Genomic DNA, 13,064 nt, shown 5'->3' with positions numbered 1-13,064 from the left:
CAGCGCCACCATACTGCCACCTTTTCCCGTGAAAACTAAATGTATGTACATATGTAGATAACTTACTATAGATGGCAGCTAAAACGCTGCCCCGAAAGTTCCCTATAAAATTGTTTTCCCCTGGCTTACTGCCAGGATATCGGACAGTTGTTTTTCGCAACCAAGTTCTTCTCAAAAGGGTTTGACTTTTAAGAACTGAAAATGGCAGCACGTGAAGCAGCGTTAAAACTATGGAAATGTACGTGTTAAATCTGTTAAATAGTTTAATGACAAATCTTCTGTCAATATTATTCATTACTTTTAATGTTATATCATTCGCATTTGAATTACAACCGATTATTATATAACATGAATTCTTACTTCATTTAATACAACATTCAGTTAAATTTTCAAGTATATAACTTAAGTTTTCCTAATTGAGTTCTTAAAATTTATCATAAAGGTCGAGTGAATAATTTACAGGCATATAATCTGTCAAATATATATTTTCAAATATTTTTAAGGTTGTGTGAAAATACTACATTATTAAATTACTATAACTTGCAATAACTTGTATAATTAATGTAGAAGAATAATGTATGAACCGTTATTGATTTTGTGTTCATTTTAGTGACCCTTGCCAATTCGAAAGTACTTCTTCAAAAAACTATATATTATGGCAAAGTAGAATTGGTACCACCGAAGGTGTCTGATATACCAGCCATCAAGAGTAGCATCCAAAGCCTGATTAATTCTGCTAAAACTGGGAAATACCGTGAGGTTACAGTACGTGAAGCCTGGTTGAATACTTTAGTTACCATTGAAATAATATGCTGGTTCTACGTAGGTGAATGTATCGGTAAACGACATCTTATTGGTTACAATGTTTAAACATATATTGTAATTAAATTACATAGACATAATTTCTGTATAAATAATAGATGTTATTATAAATACAAACTCATGAAAGGAGTACCATTTTTTTAAATAAATATTAATATCAGTTTGTTATTAATATCACTTTCTTATTTTAATTACATTATAATGCAATATACAAATTCAAATATCAATCCAAACAGTTTATCCTGTGTAATAAAGCTTTATGAGCCAAACAGTTTATTTCAAAAAGACCTATATATCTTTTTCCAAGTTTTATCATATGTACATAGATACATTTTGAACAATACAAAAATTATACATTATTTTGATTTGAAATTATTTTATTTCACTGTTAAAGATTAATTATTAGTATTTCTGGCTAGAATGTGTGTTGCATTGCGTACTGCCATACACATATAGCACCACAAACATGAACATTTAATGAACGAATTACACCAACTTGAGGTATTTCTATGCAAGTATCGAATAAAGGTATCAAATTAGCAGGAACACCATCCTTTTCGTTTCTGAAAAAAGAATTTATATATACAATAAAATAAAGAAGCTTTTAATCTTTTTTTCATTTACTTACCCTAAAATAAGAATTGACTTCTTTTTAAATTTCATATCCAATAAGCTTACACTATTAACTGTTTGTTCCACACCTATTAACGACCATCCCTTGTCTCTTTTTTCCAAAAGGTATTTACTCAATTCGTGAGGTTTCACCTATATCGGTTACAAAATTATAAAAATTTCTATTATTAATTCATTTTCAAATTAGATGTTATAAGTTCAACAATATAAAAATACATGAAGAGAAATACCTCTATAATATTTATCCAGTTTTCTGCTGACACACTAAGATTTTGAAAATCTTTGTCTCTGACTTGACTCAAATTAGCAATAACTAGTTCTTTCACATTAAAAATTTCGCAAGTACGTGCAAGTCCTCCTAAATTTGGAGTACGATCAACGAGACATGCTACAACTATGATACCTTCTTCATGAAGTAATATTTTCTTTCGGGAAATAGATTCCCTAATTGATGGAGAAATATAATTTTGCGACAAATTTACAGATATTGAAGGATCAATTTTCTTTTGAACATTACTTAACTCTTCAATATTCGTTTCGGAAGTTTTTTTAAAAAATTCTGAATCAGCTGCATTTTAAAGATATTAAAGGAATTAATATACATAGTATTCTTATATATATATATATTAATTATAATATGACACACTCTGTAAATTAAATTATTATGATGATTAAAACATACTTGTAGATTTCGTTATGTAGATCGATGTTTTAATTTTTGATAATAAGCCTGTTAAATTATACATTTGAAGGGGATGGTTTTGACTATCTTTGAAGTTCAATTGTTCAAATACAACTGGGCTAATCCATTCACTTTGATCCATATCAGTTAAACGAGGTAACTCAAAAAATATTGTCTATAAATGCAAAAAGGAAGGATTTGTTAGTTACACTTTGTAGTCTTTCATTAATTTCAATAACTTGAAATATCAAGTTTAATAATGTTACCTGCAAGCTGTAATCGTGTAGAGCATGGAAAGTGAAAAGATAGAAGTCATTTTGAATTCTGGAGAAACTTTTTAGTGTACTCTCATCTTTTAAATTTTCCATTATTGCTTTGTATAATCCTTTGTACTCATTTGTAATATTATCACAGTCTGAGTTTTCTAACATTTTAAATAACTGTATAAAAATTACCTGTGTAAGGTATGCGTATTAGTAACATATTTTTGATCAGGAAATCATTATTTATCAAAATCATGTTTTCAATGTACCTGGTTATAAAGTCGCATATTATATTGTTGTCCTAGACAACAACGTGTAATATATGGCAGTCCCATAGAAATAAAACTACATTGATCAACTTTAGAAAGTAGTTTTGCAACATGATAAAATATACATGTTATTGAACTAACACATCCTGGACGTTTTGTAATAGCCTGTACAAATATTTTGAGAGTGATTTAAATATAGTAAATTACTTTTGTAGAATAAAGATTAAAATTTTATTTAATACCTCTTCAAAAAACGCCCATAGTTTATAACGAAGATTTTCATTCTGTACAAAAATCTTAATCAGTAACCATTCTTGCATTAATCGCACACTGTGTTGATTACTTTCCAATAGCATTAAATTACAAAGAACGTCTATCAAATTAGTCGTATCTACCTGCAAGAAATTAATTTTACTATTCGTATTGCATTTACAGCTTTGTCAATCTTATAATGTTGTATTACCTCATTCAAAATAGGATGTAGAATTAATAAAGTTTGCATAATACGATGCTTTATTTTATGTGTATAAGAATGATTAAAATATCTTTTATTTTTGTACTCTTCTAGTTTCTGTAAAACAATTGGAAGAAACACTGATGCAAATTTCACATCTGCAGTAATTGTTTTGTGCAATAGTGTAACAGAAAGTGCTCTGATACTAGCATCACTATTGTGATCACTATTAATGAAATTATAAATTAATAAGTAACCATAAAGCAAGATGATGTCCTACAATCTTAAACTACTTACATTACTGATATGTGACTTGGATAAAAAGTTTCAAAATTTTTTGTAATATATGAACATGTTTGGTTTTCTATTTGTTTATCCTTTCGAAGTGCATGTCCATGAAGCGTACATTCTAATAATGGTTCTTGCAACTTCCTCAAGTTGCATATATTTAACTGCTTCATCTCATTCAACAAAATTGATTTTAATTTTGGTACTTTGTTACTCTCTTCAAGTAATTCATTAAGAAACTAAAACGTAATAAAATAATTTGCTAAGTAATAAACATTAATTTTTTAAGAGAATACTTTGTTCACTTACATGATTCAAAAAATTTATAGCATTTGGGAGTGCCAGAAAATTGTTGTTTACAATAACTCTGAGAAGCTCTTTTATTGATAGGAAGTATAATTTATTCTTTGAACTTACTAAAGTAGATTTCCAACACACAGTAAAAATAGATTTTAAATCTGATATACTTTCAGGGCTACTTATTCCTCCTTTATCGACAATTATTTTCAAAACAGTTGCTACTTCTGGTATAATTTCATTTCCTCCCATTTCATAAATGTGTGAAACATTTTTAAGCCAATTGACATTTTCTGGCCACGATTTTATTTCTACGTTCAATAAGAATTGATTTGTAAGTTTTGCTAACAGTAAATAGCAATAGGAGACTAATTTTCCCTTAGAATCCTTATGATTTTCATTGTTGTCAGATATATGAATCTGATTTATATTTATCAAAGGTTGTACATAAAATTCTGTAGGCTTTGGATTTAAAATACTTTGAGTGCAATGTAAAATGTACAATGCATACATGTAGTGCATATTTGTAAATTCTTTTATATTTTTAAGAATTGTTATACTGTTGTACTTAAATTTTTCAACATAATCTAAAATTTCTGACTTTGGCAGAATTAAATTTCCATGTTTAAAAAATGAAACAATTGTAACCATATATCTATTTACTTCTTCATAACCAAATTTAGATGGTATACTTCTACTATTTTTAAGTAAAAATTTTAAAACATTTTTAATATGCCTAGACAATAACTGTATAATCTTTTTATCTTCATTTACACTTAAATTAAGCAAGTGTGATATGACTTCTATGATACAGAAAATATGTTCTATATTTGCATAAGGTCTTATATCACAACTATTAATTAATGATAACCACTTATGTAATATTTGTTCAGCAAAACAGAGTTTTGTGTGTAGTATCAACTCTGCATCATATAACATAAAAATTATGGAAGCAAACTTTCTAGGATTTATTCGTATATGTACATCATGATGCGTATAGTCTTCACATAAAACGTTAATAAAACTTACTGCTTCTTCTTTTGTTACTTTAGTGTTTAAACACGTAGTTATACTGTTCCATGAAAAAGAATTCCTTATAAACGCTTCATCAGAAGGAAATTCTAATAGCATGTATACTACAATTTTCAACTTGTCTATTTTATCTAAAGACATAGAAATTGTTCTTATAAGTTCAATTTGCGACGCAACTCTGAAAATGCGCGAATGTGCACGCAAATTCTTCTGTATAAAAGATTTAACTACAATCAAATCATCTTCTCTCAAAATATTTAAAGTTCTCTCTGTAACTGTTCTTATAATCACCATCATATAAAGCAGTGGAATAGGAGCCCATGTTTCTTCATCTATTATTTTAAGAAGTCTAGAAATAAATTCTACTTCTGTGTTTCTCATCAGTACAAACAATGTTGTAATTTCGTCTAATATTTCTGGTTCCTTTTGGTACAGTTGACATTCATATAAAAATGTATTGTTCAATACATTTATAAATAATTTAAAAAATTCATTATTATTTAGGACTTTATGATATTTACAAACATGAGAAATTCCTTGCTTCATTACAGTATTATTTTCATGCTTCAATATTCTCTCAAAAATGAGTTGCAGCCACATTGTGCTAGAGCACTTATTGCACAATGTATGTTCTTCGCATCCTTTTATTAAATTTGGTACATGTGTTAAAGCTGGTGCAATTAGATGATACTGTTTTTCTTCTAAAGCTTCTAAAACTAAATAAAATTTTTGTTTAATATCATTTATTGATATTTCTGTTTTAACTGATTGTGTGCATACAAATGGGACAATAGTAGTTTTCAGCAAATTTAGTGTATCGCTATCTGAAATTCTACTAAAGTTTATTATTCGTTTCATTAAAAATAATGCTTGTTTGCGATATTGTTGTACAGAAGATTTTAAACTTCTTATTATTAGTAACCATAGTGATTCGTCATAACATAATATATCAGGTATTGCACTTGTGACTTCAAACTCTCCTGAAAAATATGTATCAACTATAATACTCAATGCACTAAGTTGGTCTTGGATATCCTTCATATCAATGAAAATAAAAGATTTTAGTGTGGGCAAAACTTTTTCAGAACCAAAAATTTTTATTATTTTTGGAAATATTGAAGCAAAAGTAGGCCATTTTCTATTATCTTTCATTTCTAGCCAAATCCTTATATCTTGTAAATAATGCAAGTCCAATGTTAATTGCAACTCTGTCTCTATATCACAATTTAGTAATTGTTTCAAGTAGATTGAATCCAGAAAACTTTCCAGTATTTTCATATAAAATACTCTGTTTTCATTTTCCGACAGAAAAATAAAATGTGATCTTTGGAAATTTGTTAAATGTTGTTCAAGACATCGTAAATTGCAAAAGAGTAATGTATACAAAGTTGTAATATCATATAAAATCGTTAAATCACTGTCATTCTGGAACTGTTTTTTTAAATTTAAAACATTTTCAATTCTTTTAAAACACAAGTCGTTTGGCACTCTTCTTGTATATTTCATTTCTGAATTAAATATAAGTTGATATTCATAACACAGTATTGTGCGAAATGTTTCCAATTTTTTGATATTTAAAGTATTCTCATTTATCTGTTTGTCGTAATTTCGTATTAAACAGTGCAACACTGTAAATGGTTCAGTCTTAAATGTGGTATCAAATGTTTCCAATATCGACAAATCTGTTGTTGAAAAATTCATGTATCGTTCGTGTGAATCCATTTTGTTACAGCTGCCACCGACTTCAATATTTATATTGTATGTAGTCTGTACATATAAGAATATTCGTGTTTACATGCGGGGTTAAATCTGCAATCGTTTTTTAGGAAAAAGAAGTTGACGTAGTGTGAATGTATGTTTTAATAAGAAAACTTTTAACTAAGATACAGCTAACATATCATTTTTCTTGATTAGAAACAGTACTGTCCTTTGTTTTGTTCATGTGTTATTATATGTACAATATATAATAACAATACGAATGTACATAACCAATAAAAGTACACGTGGATACTCTAAAATATACATAAATACAATACGTGTAGGACGTTTCTTTTTTGTATCACAAAGAATATTACAATAGCATTGAAATAAAGGATTTTGTTTTGACAGTAAGATTCATTCACTTCAAGCTACAGTGAGCCTCAATTACAGAGATTTCAACACTCGCCAGTTTCAGGGAACGTTTGTGTTTTCTGACAGTAAAGACGAATGAAGGGAAGTAACTTCCCGAAAATCATTAGCTTGGTCAAACAAGTGGTCATAAGCCGGCACATAAGTTTGACGACGATGGCTAAAAGTAAATTCGAATATGTAAAAGAATTCGAACGTGATGACTGTTGTTTGCCAAATTGTTGGATTGTGGTTAGAATTGATGGAAGAAATTTTTCAAAGTTTTGCGATGCTCATCAATTTACAAAACCAAACGATGTAGCCGCCCTGGAATTGATGAATCGAGCGGCTATTACGGTTATGGAAGATTTTAAAGAGATAATATTAGGTTTCGGTCAAAGTGACGAATATTCTTTCGTTTTTCGGAAAGACACACAGCATTACAAAAGGAGAGGTATGTACAGAATACAGATCGAATAATAAGCTCGTAACGTGATACATTTTAAATGACCAATATAGAATATATGATAAGAAAGAATACTGAAAATTACAATAGAATGTACTACTGTATTCATACAACACATATTATTACATATATTAAAGCATTGTGTACTTCATTATGTTACAGTGTTTAAATTAATGTCAAATGTGAATTCACTTTTTACATCAGCATACGTCTATTATTGGTCTCGATTTTTTCGAGGCAAAGAATTATATTATCCACCTTCTTTCGATGCTCGTGTTGTACTATATCCAACAGATAAAAATTTGAGAGATTATTTAGCCTGGAGGCAAGCGGATGTTCATGTGAATAATTTGTACAATACTTGTTTCTGGAATCTTGTGTTGAAAGCTAAGCTTACTCCAAGTCAGGTAAATTTATATTCTTCTCTAATGTATTTATAGGATATATCTAGAAATGAAGAAATAATGACATTTTAATTCTGTTTCTCTAATCTTCAGGCAGAAGAAAAACTCAGGGGTACATTGGCATCGCATAAAAATGAATTACTTTTCCAAGAATTTGGTATTAATTATAATAATGAACCTCCGTTATTCCGAAAAGGAACTACACTTATAAGGAAATTGGTACCTGATGGAACTGGTCGATTGAAACCAGCAGTGGTTCCATTGGTAGATGACATCATTGCAGACCGATTTTGGAAAGAGAATCCAGAAGTTATTGGATTGAAAAGTTTAGCTACTTACCAACCTCCGAATCTAGCTAATAACACAAACATGAAACATGCAAATAATATTCCACCACCTCCAGGTGTTAACGTGAACTCTATGAACGAAGAGACAAATTCTGCAAGATGTCGAGAATCAGATGGTGAAAAGATGCAGTGTGAAAGTGAACGAATTTGTAGAAGATAAGCAGTGTTTTATTTTTATATAATAAATTTTAAACATCCTAACGGAAAATACCAGAAGTTTATTTTCAATAATTTGAAAATTATTTCAACTTTATTACAGTAGCGATATCACAAAATATTAATTGTTGGTGGATGACTTTCAATTAAATTGATAATCATTATATTTTTATAAGATAGATAATATATTGCATGTAAAAGTATTCTCATGCATGTACATACAGTACATATATGTACGGTTACAGAAAAGATGTTTTTCGAAAATAGAATTTCAAGACTTATTTAATACGAATATTTTTCGTTAGGATTTTATATTTTAAAACTCATTGAATTAAAATATTGTATTTTCCAATAGTAAGAAAGTGCATTAAATAATATTCAATTATTTATGAATTTAAAGGCTGCTCTAGAATAAATATATTAAGATTTTTATACATATCTTTTTCATAAGCATAAACAATACATACTTTAATACATTTGATATGTTACGAAAATTCATAATAATTTTTTATAGTTAAAAGCTATAAGTTATTTGGAAATAACTTAGATTATAAAATTTTATAATTTTGCATGGATGTGTTTATATTTTATATATTTCATAAATATCATTTCTTTCAACTTCTGTGGTATATACAAACTGTTTAGTTTTTTAGTTCAAACGTTTAAGTATTATAAGCAATTTTCAGATATACTTTTTCTGTTACATAGAATTTTATACAATCATATAATTTACCAATTGATTTGTCAACTCCATTATTTAAAATATAAATGGTTATAAAAATACTTATAGGTAGTAATTGTAAAAACAATATTATTACATGGGGCTAAAGTTAAATATAGAAAATGGTATTATGTTCCAAAAGTAAACGAAAAAAATAGTAATTTATTTATAATGATCATATAATATTTATTAAACATTTATATAACTGACTGAATATCATGAGATGAAAGTTATACAATTTTCCAAGAAAATTATGAACAACTAAGTATGAAAGGCCAGGGCTTATTTAATGAGCACTCAATATCATAGAATTCAAAACTTTGATAGTAATATATATGCTGTTCTTGTTAAATGAATATCATGAATTTATAAAAAAAAACATTACATACAGTTTGTCACAATTTTTTAATTGTGTTACAACAAAATCTTGTTGAACAATGGCTGTCTGGATAAGTAATTTTATAATTTTACATTTAATAAAATTGTTTACTTTTTTCCCTTTTAACATGATTACTAATCAATGAATGAAGCTCACACGTATGAGACATGATTTAGATCGAGTTTTCCAATCTGATGGAATGTATAATATATTATTTTATATTACAGTGGAATTGATAATTGTAACATTGGGTAATACAAGACACAACAAGTATACTGGTCTACAATAAAATACATTATATACGATAAGTGATAGTTTTAATACCATTCTTTCAATTTGGCTAGACATATAATTGCCTTCTTCATTTACTCATGAATTAAATATTTATATTTTCAATGTATTTGGCAGTTTCCCCTTTTTGACAATCCTAAATACTGTGCATTTGCGATTAATCATGTTTGAAACATAAAAAGGAGAAAGAGTCACCTTTTTTTGTATATTACTGTATAATTGAACAAATAATTGTTGCAACAATATGTTTCAAGAACATTAAAAGATTGGAATGTAGTTATCTATCTTAGCTCTATGTTTTTGTGCAACACATTCTGCTATCCATACAATATTGCGACATTCTTGTTCCTTTAACTTAAGATAACTGTAGAACACTCCAAAATGAAATTGTTGAAGGAAGGCATGAACATTTAGACGAACCTAAAGCAGTAAAAATGTTATAACAATATTTTTTGTTTTGCAATAATATTTCTTAGTGATATTAAGTTTACCTCATGTTCAAAGAATTTATCTTCTAAAGTCTTGTCACCTGGGTTATTGCCGGCACCTTCAAATAAAGCACTATATTCCTGCAAAAATAAAAGAAATGCATTTTTGCACATTGTATGCATAAACGAATGAACATTATTTTTCCAAAAAAGAACGTTATATTAATTAATGTATACGTACAGCATAATATTCTGCAACTGCTTTAACTTGTTCATAATCATCAGCTCTTGCTAATGCTGCCAATCCATCTGGATTTAATTTTCCACAGCGTGGATATAATTTAGCTCTGTCATCTTTACCCAGCTCAGTTCCAAATGAGTTGATTGTTATAATAATTGCTCGTCTATCAGCTTCGAACTGCATATATAATTTACATTTAATATATAACATTTTTAAGATCATATTTATATTTTAATTATATCAAAGTAATTTTATACCGCGAGTATTTCGCACATAGTGTCTGCAGTTGTCCCACCAATTTTTTTACAGAATTTATAAAATGCTTCCAAGTAAGCTTTGTACAAAGTATTTCTGATTATTTCGATGTTCATTTCATCTAAATCTTGTTCAGAAATGCAATCCACAAAAAAGGGAGCTGTAGCAACATATATGTTATTCATATTATTAGAATATAAAGCACATTGTCTTAACTTCTTTTACGATAAATTTTAGACTAAATCCTTGGATCATACCCAAAGGCGTATCCACCAAGACTGCACTGTAAAGCTCAGCAGGTGTAGTTGCTACATGAATAGCCTCCATTTGTTCAAAACTACCAAGAGGATGACATTTAGGGATCAATTCAGAAATTGGTCTTTGATGCAATGTTCCAGTGATCAGTAAAATGATATTGTCGATCATGTAACTGTAGGTAATGAAATCTAAGAATTGTGACAGTGGCTCAACAGAATGATTACGCATATGTTCAAACTCTACAACAAGCTTCTCCCTCAATTTATCATCAATCACACTGACAGACAATGGTGATGGTTCATTAGCCAAAAAGCTACCATAGTCTGTACCCGCCAAGTGCAATTTCAAATCTATACGAATAAATAAAGTATAACAATTAAGTTTCATATAATTGTAAATATCAGAGTGAATGTAGAATTTGTTGAATAGGATGTACCTTCAAGGGTCTCACACTGAACAAGATTGAGATAATCACTCTGTTGAAGAATTCCACATTTAAATCCACGACAAAGACCTTCCAAGTATCCTTCGTTGATATTGAACAGACAACCCTTCATTTTGACGGGTCGTTTTTTAAAATTTCACAACTAGATCGCACGAAACACAGATCCGTTAAAATCGAAGTCGGACTCGCCCTTTTCCGTAACGATCATATGACTATTCGGTGAGAAGTTTGCCACAGACGACACAAAGTGACATTTAACTCTAGATGGCGGTTCATTAACCACGAATAACTATCGAATACAATTTGAATTTTTTATGAGCTTCTTATTCGATTTTTTTAATTTATTTGTAATTTCGAGATATAACCAGTTTTACATTTTTAATGTAAGTTGCAAATCTATTTCATTAATATTGCAAATATATATTTTTATCAACTATTGAATCAATCTTAACAATTAGCATTTCATTTAATGAAGATTAGAAAAGGTTATGGTATGTATTTTAATGTGTCTCGAAAAATGAAATTTATTTTATTAAATATTGAAATGCACAAATGTATTTTTTATATTTTCTTGTATTTTCTTCTATTTCGTTAAGATACAACTGGTTTTTCAACGTTTAAACTTTAGCAATAGAAACATTTTTAGTAACTGTAAAATTGTTAAAATACATAAGTTGTTTGGAATAATATTGTTATATGTCATGCCTTATCATGTAAACAATTCTACTTCATCATAGAAGACTTTTTCATCCCCACCATTTTAATGCGCATCCAAGTCCGCGCAGTTGCTTTAGAAAGAGAACACCGGGCTCTATGTCGAGTGTCCATACGGACGAGAAACCTATGCCGTCTCACTTTACTGTGCTTGCGATCTCATAATTTTCGCGCATCCGTCCAAACTCTCTAGACGCTCCAACTGAAACACCTGTTGCGATATTCGATTTGTATTTTTTACCCAGTAGCACCCAGATGATATGAATATTAATGAAATTCAATAAAAATCGTAACTGGTACGTGACCTCAAACTTGGACATTTTGAGGTTCCGATTTTTGCTGATAAAAATTGCTTGTTTCTGTTGCGATGTACACAAACGAATATATGTATTTAATATCTTCGCACATCCCCAATTATTTCTCAATTCTTTCCGATGAGAAACCACAAAAACCACCGTCGATGGCCGGTTTTTGGCCAACTTTTGGACCTTCTGGAACTTCTGGAATTTAATAAAATTTCAATTGGATTTGAATAGAATTAAATGGATTTCAAGAGAATTCAATTTAATTTCAATAGTATTCAATCGAATTTGAATACAATTCAAGATTTTAATAGAATAATTTCTCTATGAAATTCTAATAGAGAAATTAGAATCTTCACTCTCTGGACGAGAATCCAAATATAATATTCATTGTTGGCCGGAATGGCTGAATTAAAAAAATTCTATACATTCATATATTAGAATCCATTAGCTACGAATGTAATTTACGGGTGTTCGAAAATTTCAATATTAGTAGAAGTTTACTCAAATTCTCTAAAACTCAGAGTTTGAGAATTTTTTGTAGGTAATTACTATATTAAATATTCTCTTTCTAAGAGAATATGATTGCAGGTTTTAGCTTTGTGTTTTTCAAATTTTTAACCGTAAAAATCGTATAAAATTGCGAGATTATTCGTTGTTTTCGAAACTACTTGTATCGTAGAATATTGATTGCTGATCGTCTCAGTCAACAAGTATTGGGATGGTTGAATTAACAAAGTTTTGTAGCTTCATAAAGTAGAAACCATTAGCAAAAATGCGGTTTGGGGGTTTTCGAAAATTTTACTAA

General features: G+C 28.8%; 4 protein-coding genes across 5 annotated transcripts; 2 read left to right on the top strand and 2 right to left on the bottom strand.

The window, feature by feature from the left end:
* Positions 1-78: 78 nt before the first annotated feature.
* Positions 79-994, top strand: LOC117222218 (ATP synthase F(0) complex subunit g, mitochondrial). The gene is made up of 2 exons (XM_033473804.2): positions 79-238; positions 611-994. Exons 1-2 carry the CDS (start codon positions 202-204, stop codon positions 868-870), a joined length of 297 nt encoding a protein of 98 aa, XP_033329695.2. The 5' UTR covers positions 79-201; the 3' UTR covers positions 871-994.
* Positions 995-1,058: 64 nt separating this feature from the next.
* LOC117222214 (tRNA (guanosine(18)-2'-O)-methyltransferase TARBP1) lies at positions 1,059-6,462 on the bottom strand. 2 transcript variants are annotated; one of them, XM_076520888.1, is made up of 10 exons: positions 3,721-6,462; positions 3,421-3,650; positions 3,133-3,349; positions 2,912-3,064; positions 2,670-2,834; positions 2,404-2,592; positions 2,138-2,312; positions 1,686-2,023; positions 1,451-1,587; positions 1,059-1,385 (listed from the first exon to the last, which is right to left on the bottom strand). In XM_076520888.1, the coding sequence occupies exons 1-10, from the start codon at positions 6,460-6,462 to the stop codon at positions 1,238-1,240; spliced, it is 4,494 nt and encodes a 1,497-aa protein (XP_076377003.1). In that variant the 3' UTR covers positions 1,059-1,237. The 2 variants fall into 2 exon arrangements, with proteins under 2 accessions (XP_076377003.1, XP_033329688.1); XM_033473797.2 differs by lacking the exon at positions 3,721-6,462 and having other exon boundaries at positions 3,133-3,240; positions 3,421-3,561.
* A 246-nt stretch (positions 6,463-6,708) lies between these two features.
* On the top strand, positions 6,709-9,630 carry THG (tRNA-histidine guanylyltransferase). Its single transcript, XM_033473802.2, has 4 exons — positions 6,709-6,848; positions 6,917-7,303; positions 7,478-7,722; positions 7,813-9,630. Exons 2-4 carry the CDS (start codon positions 6,949-6,951, stop codon positions 8,224-8,226), a joined length of 1,014 nt encoding a protein of 337 aa, XP_033329693.1. The 5' UTR covers positions 6,709-6,848; positions 6,917-6,948; the 3' UTR covers positions 8,227-9,630.
* On the bottom strand, positions 9,086-11,470 carry VhaAC39-1 (V-type proton ATPase subunit VhaAC39-1). Its single transcript, XM_033473790.2, has 6 exons — positions 11,232-11,470; positions 10,795-11,145; positions 10,540-10,697; positions 10,283-10,459; positions 10,105-10,182; positions 9,086-10,033 (listed from the first exon to the last, which is right to left on the bottom strand). The coding sequence occupies exons 1-6, from the start codon at positions 11,350-11,352 to the stop codon at positions 9,872-9,874; spliced, it is 1,047 nt and encodes a 348-aa protein (XP_033329681.1). The 5' UTR covers positions 11,353-11,470; the 3' UTR covers positions 9,086-9,871.
* Between the last annotated feature and the right edge of the window lie 1,594 nt (positions 11,471-13,064).

Source organism: Megalopta genalis, chromosome 4 (genome assembly GCF_051020955.1).
Source record: "Megalopta genalis isolate 19385.01 chromosome 4, iyMegGena1_principal, whole genome shotgun sequence".
Lineage (NCBI taxonomy): Eukaryota > Metazoa > Arthropoda > Insecta > Hymenoptera > Halictidae > Megalopta > Megalopta genalis.
The sequence above is the reverse complement of the archived record's forward strand: the minus strand, read 5'-3'. Positions and strand labels throughout refer to the sequence as shown.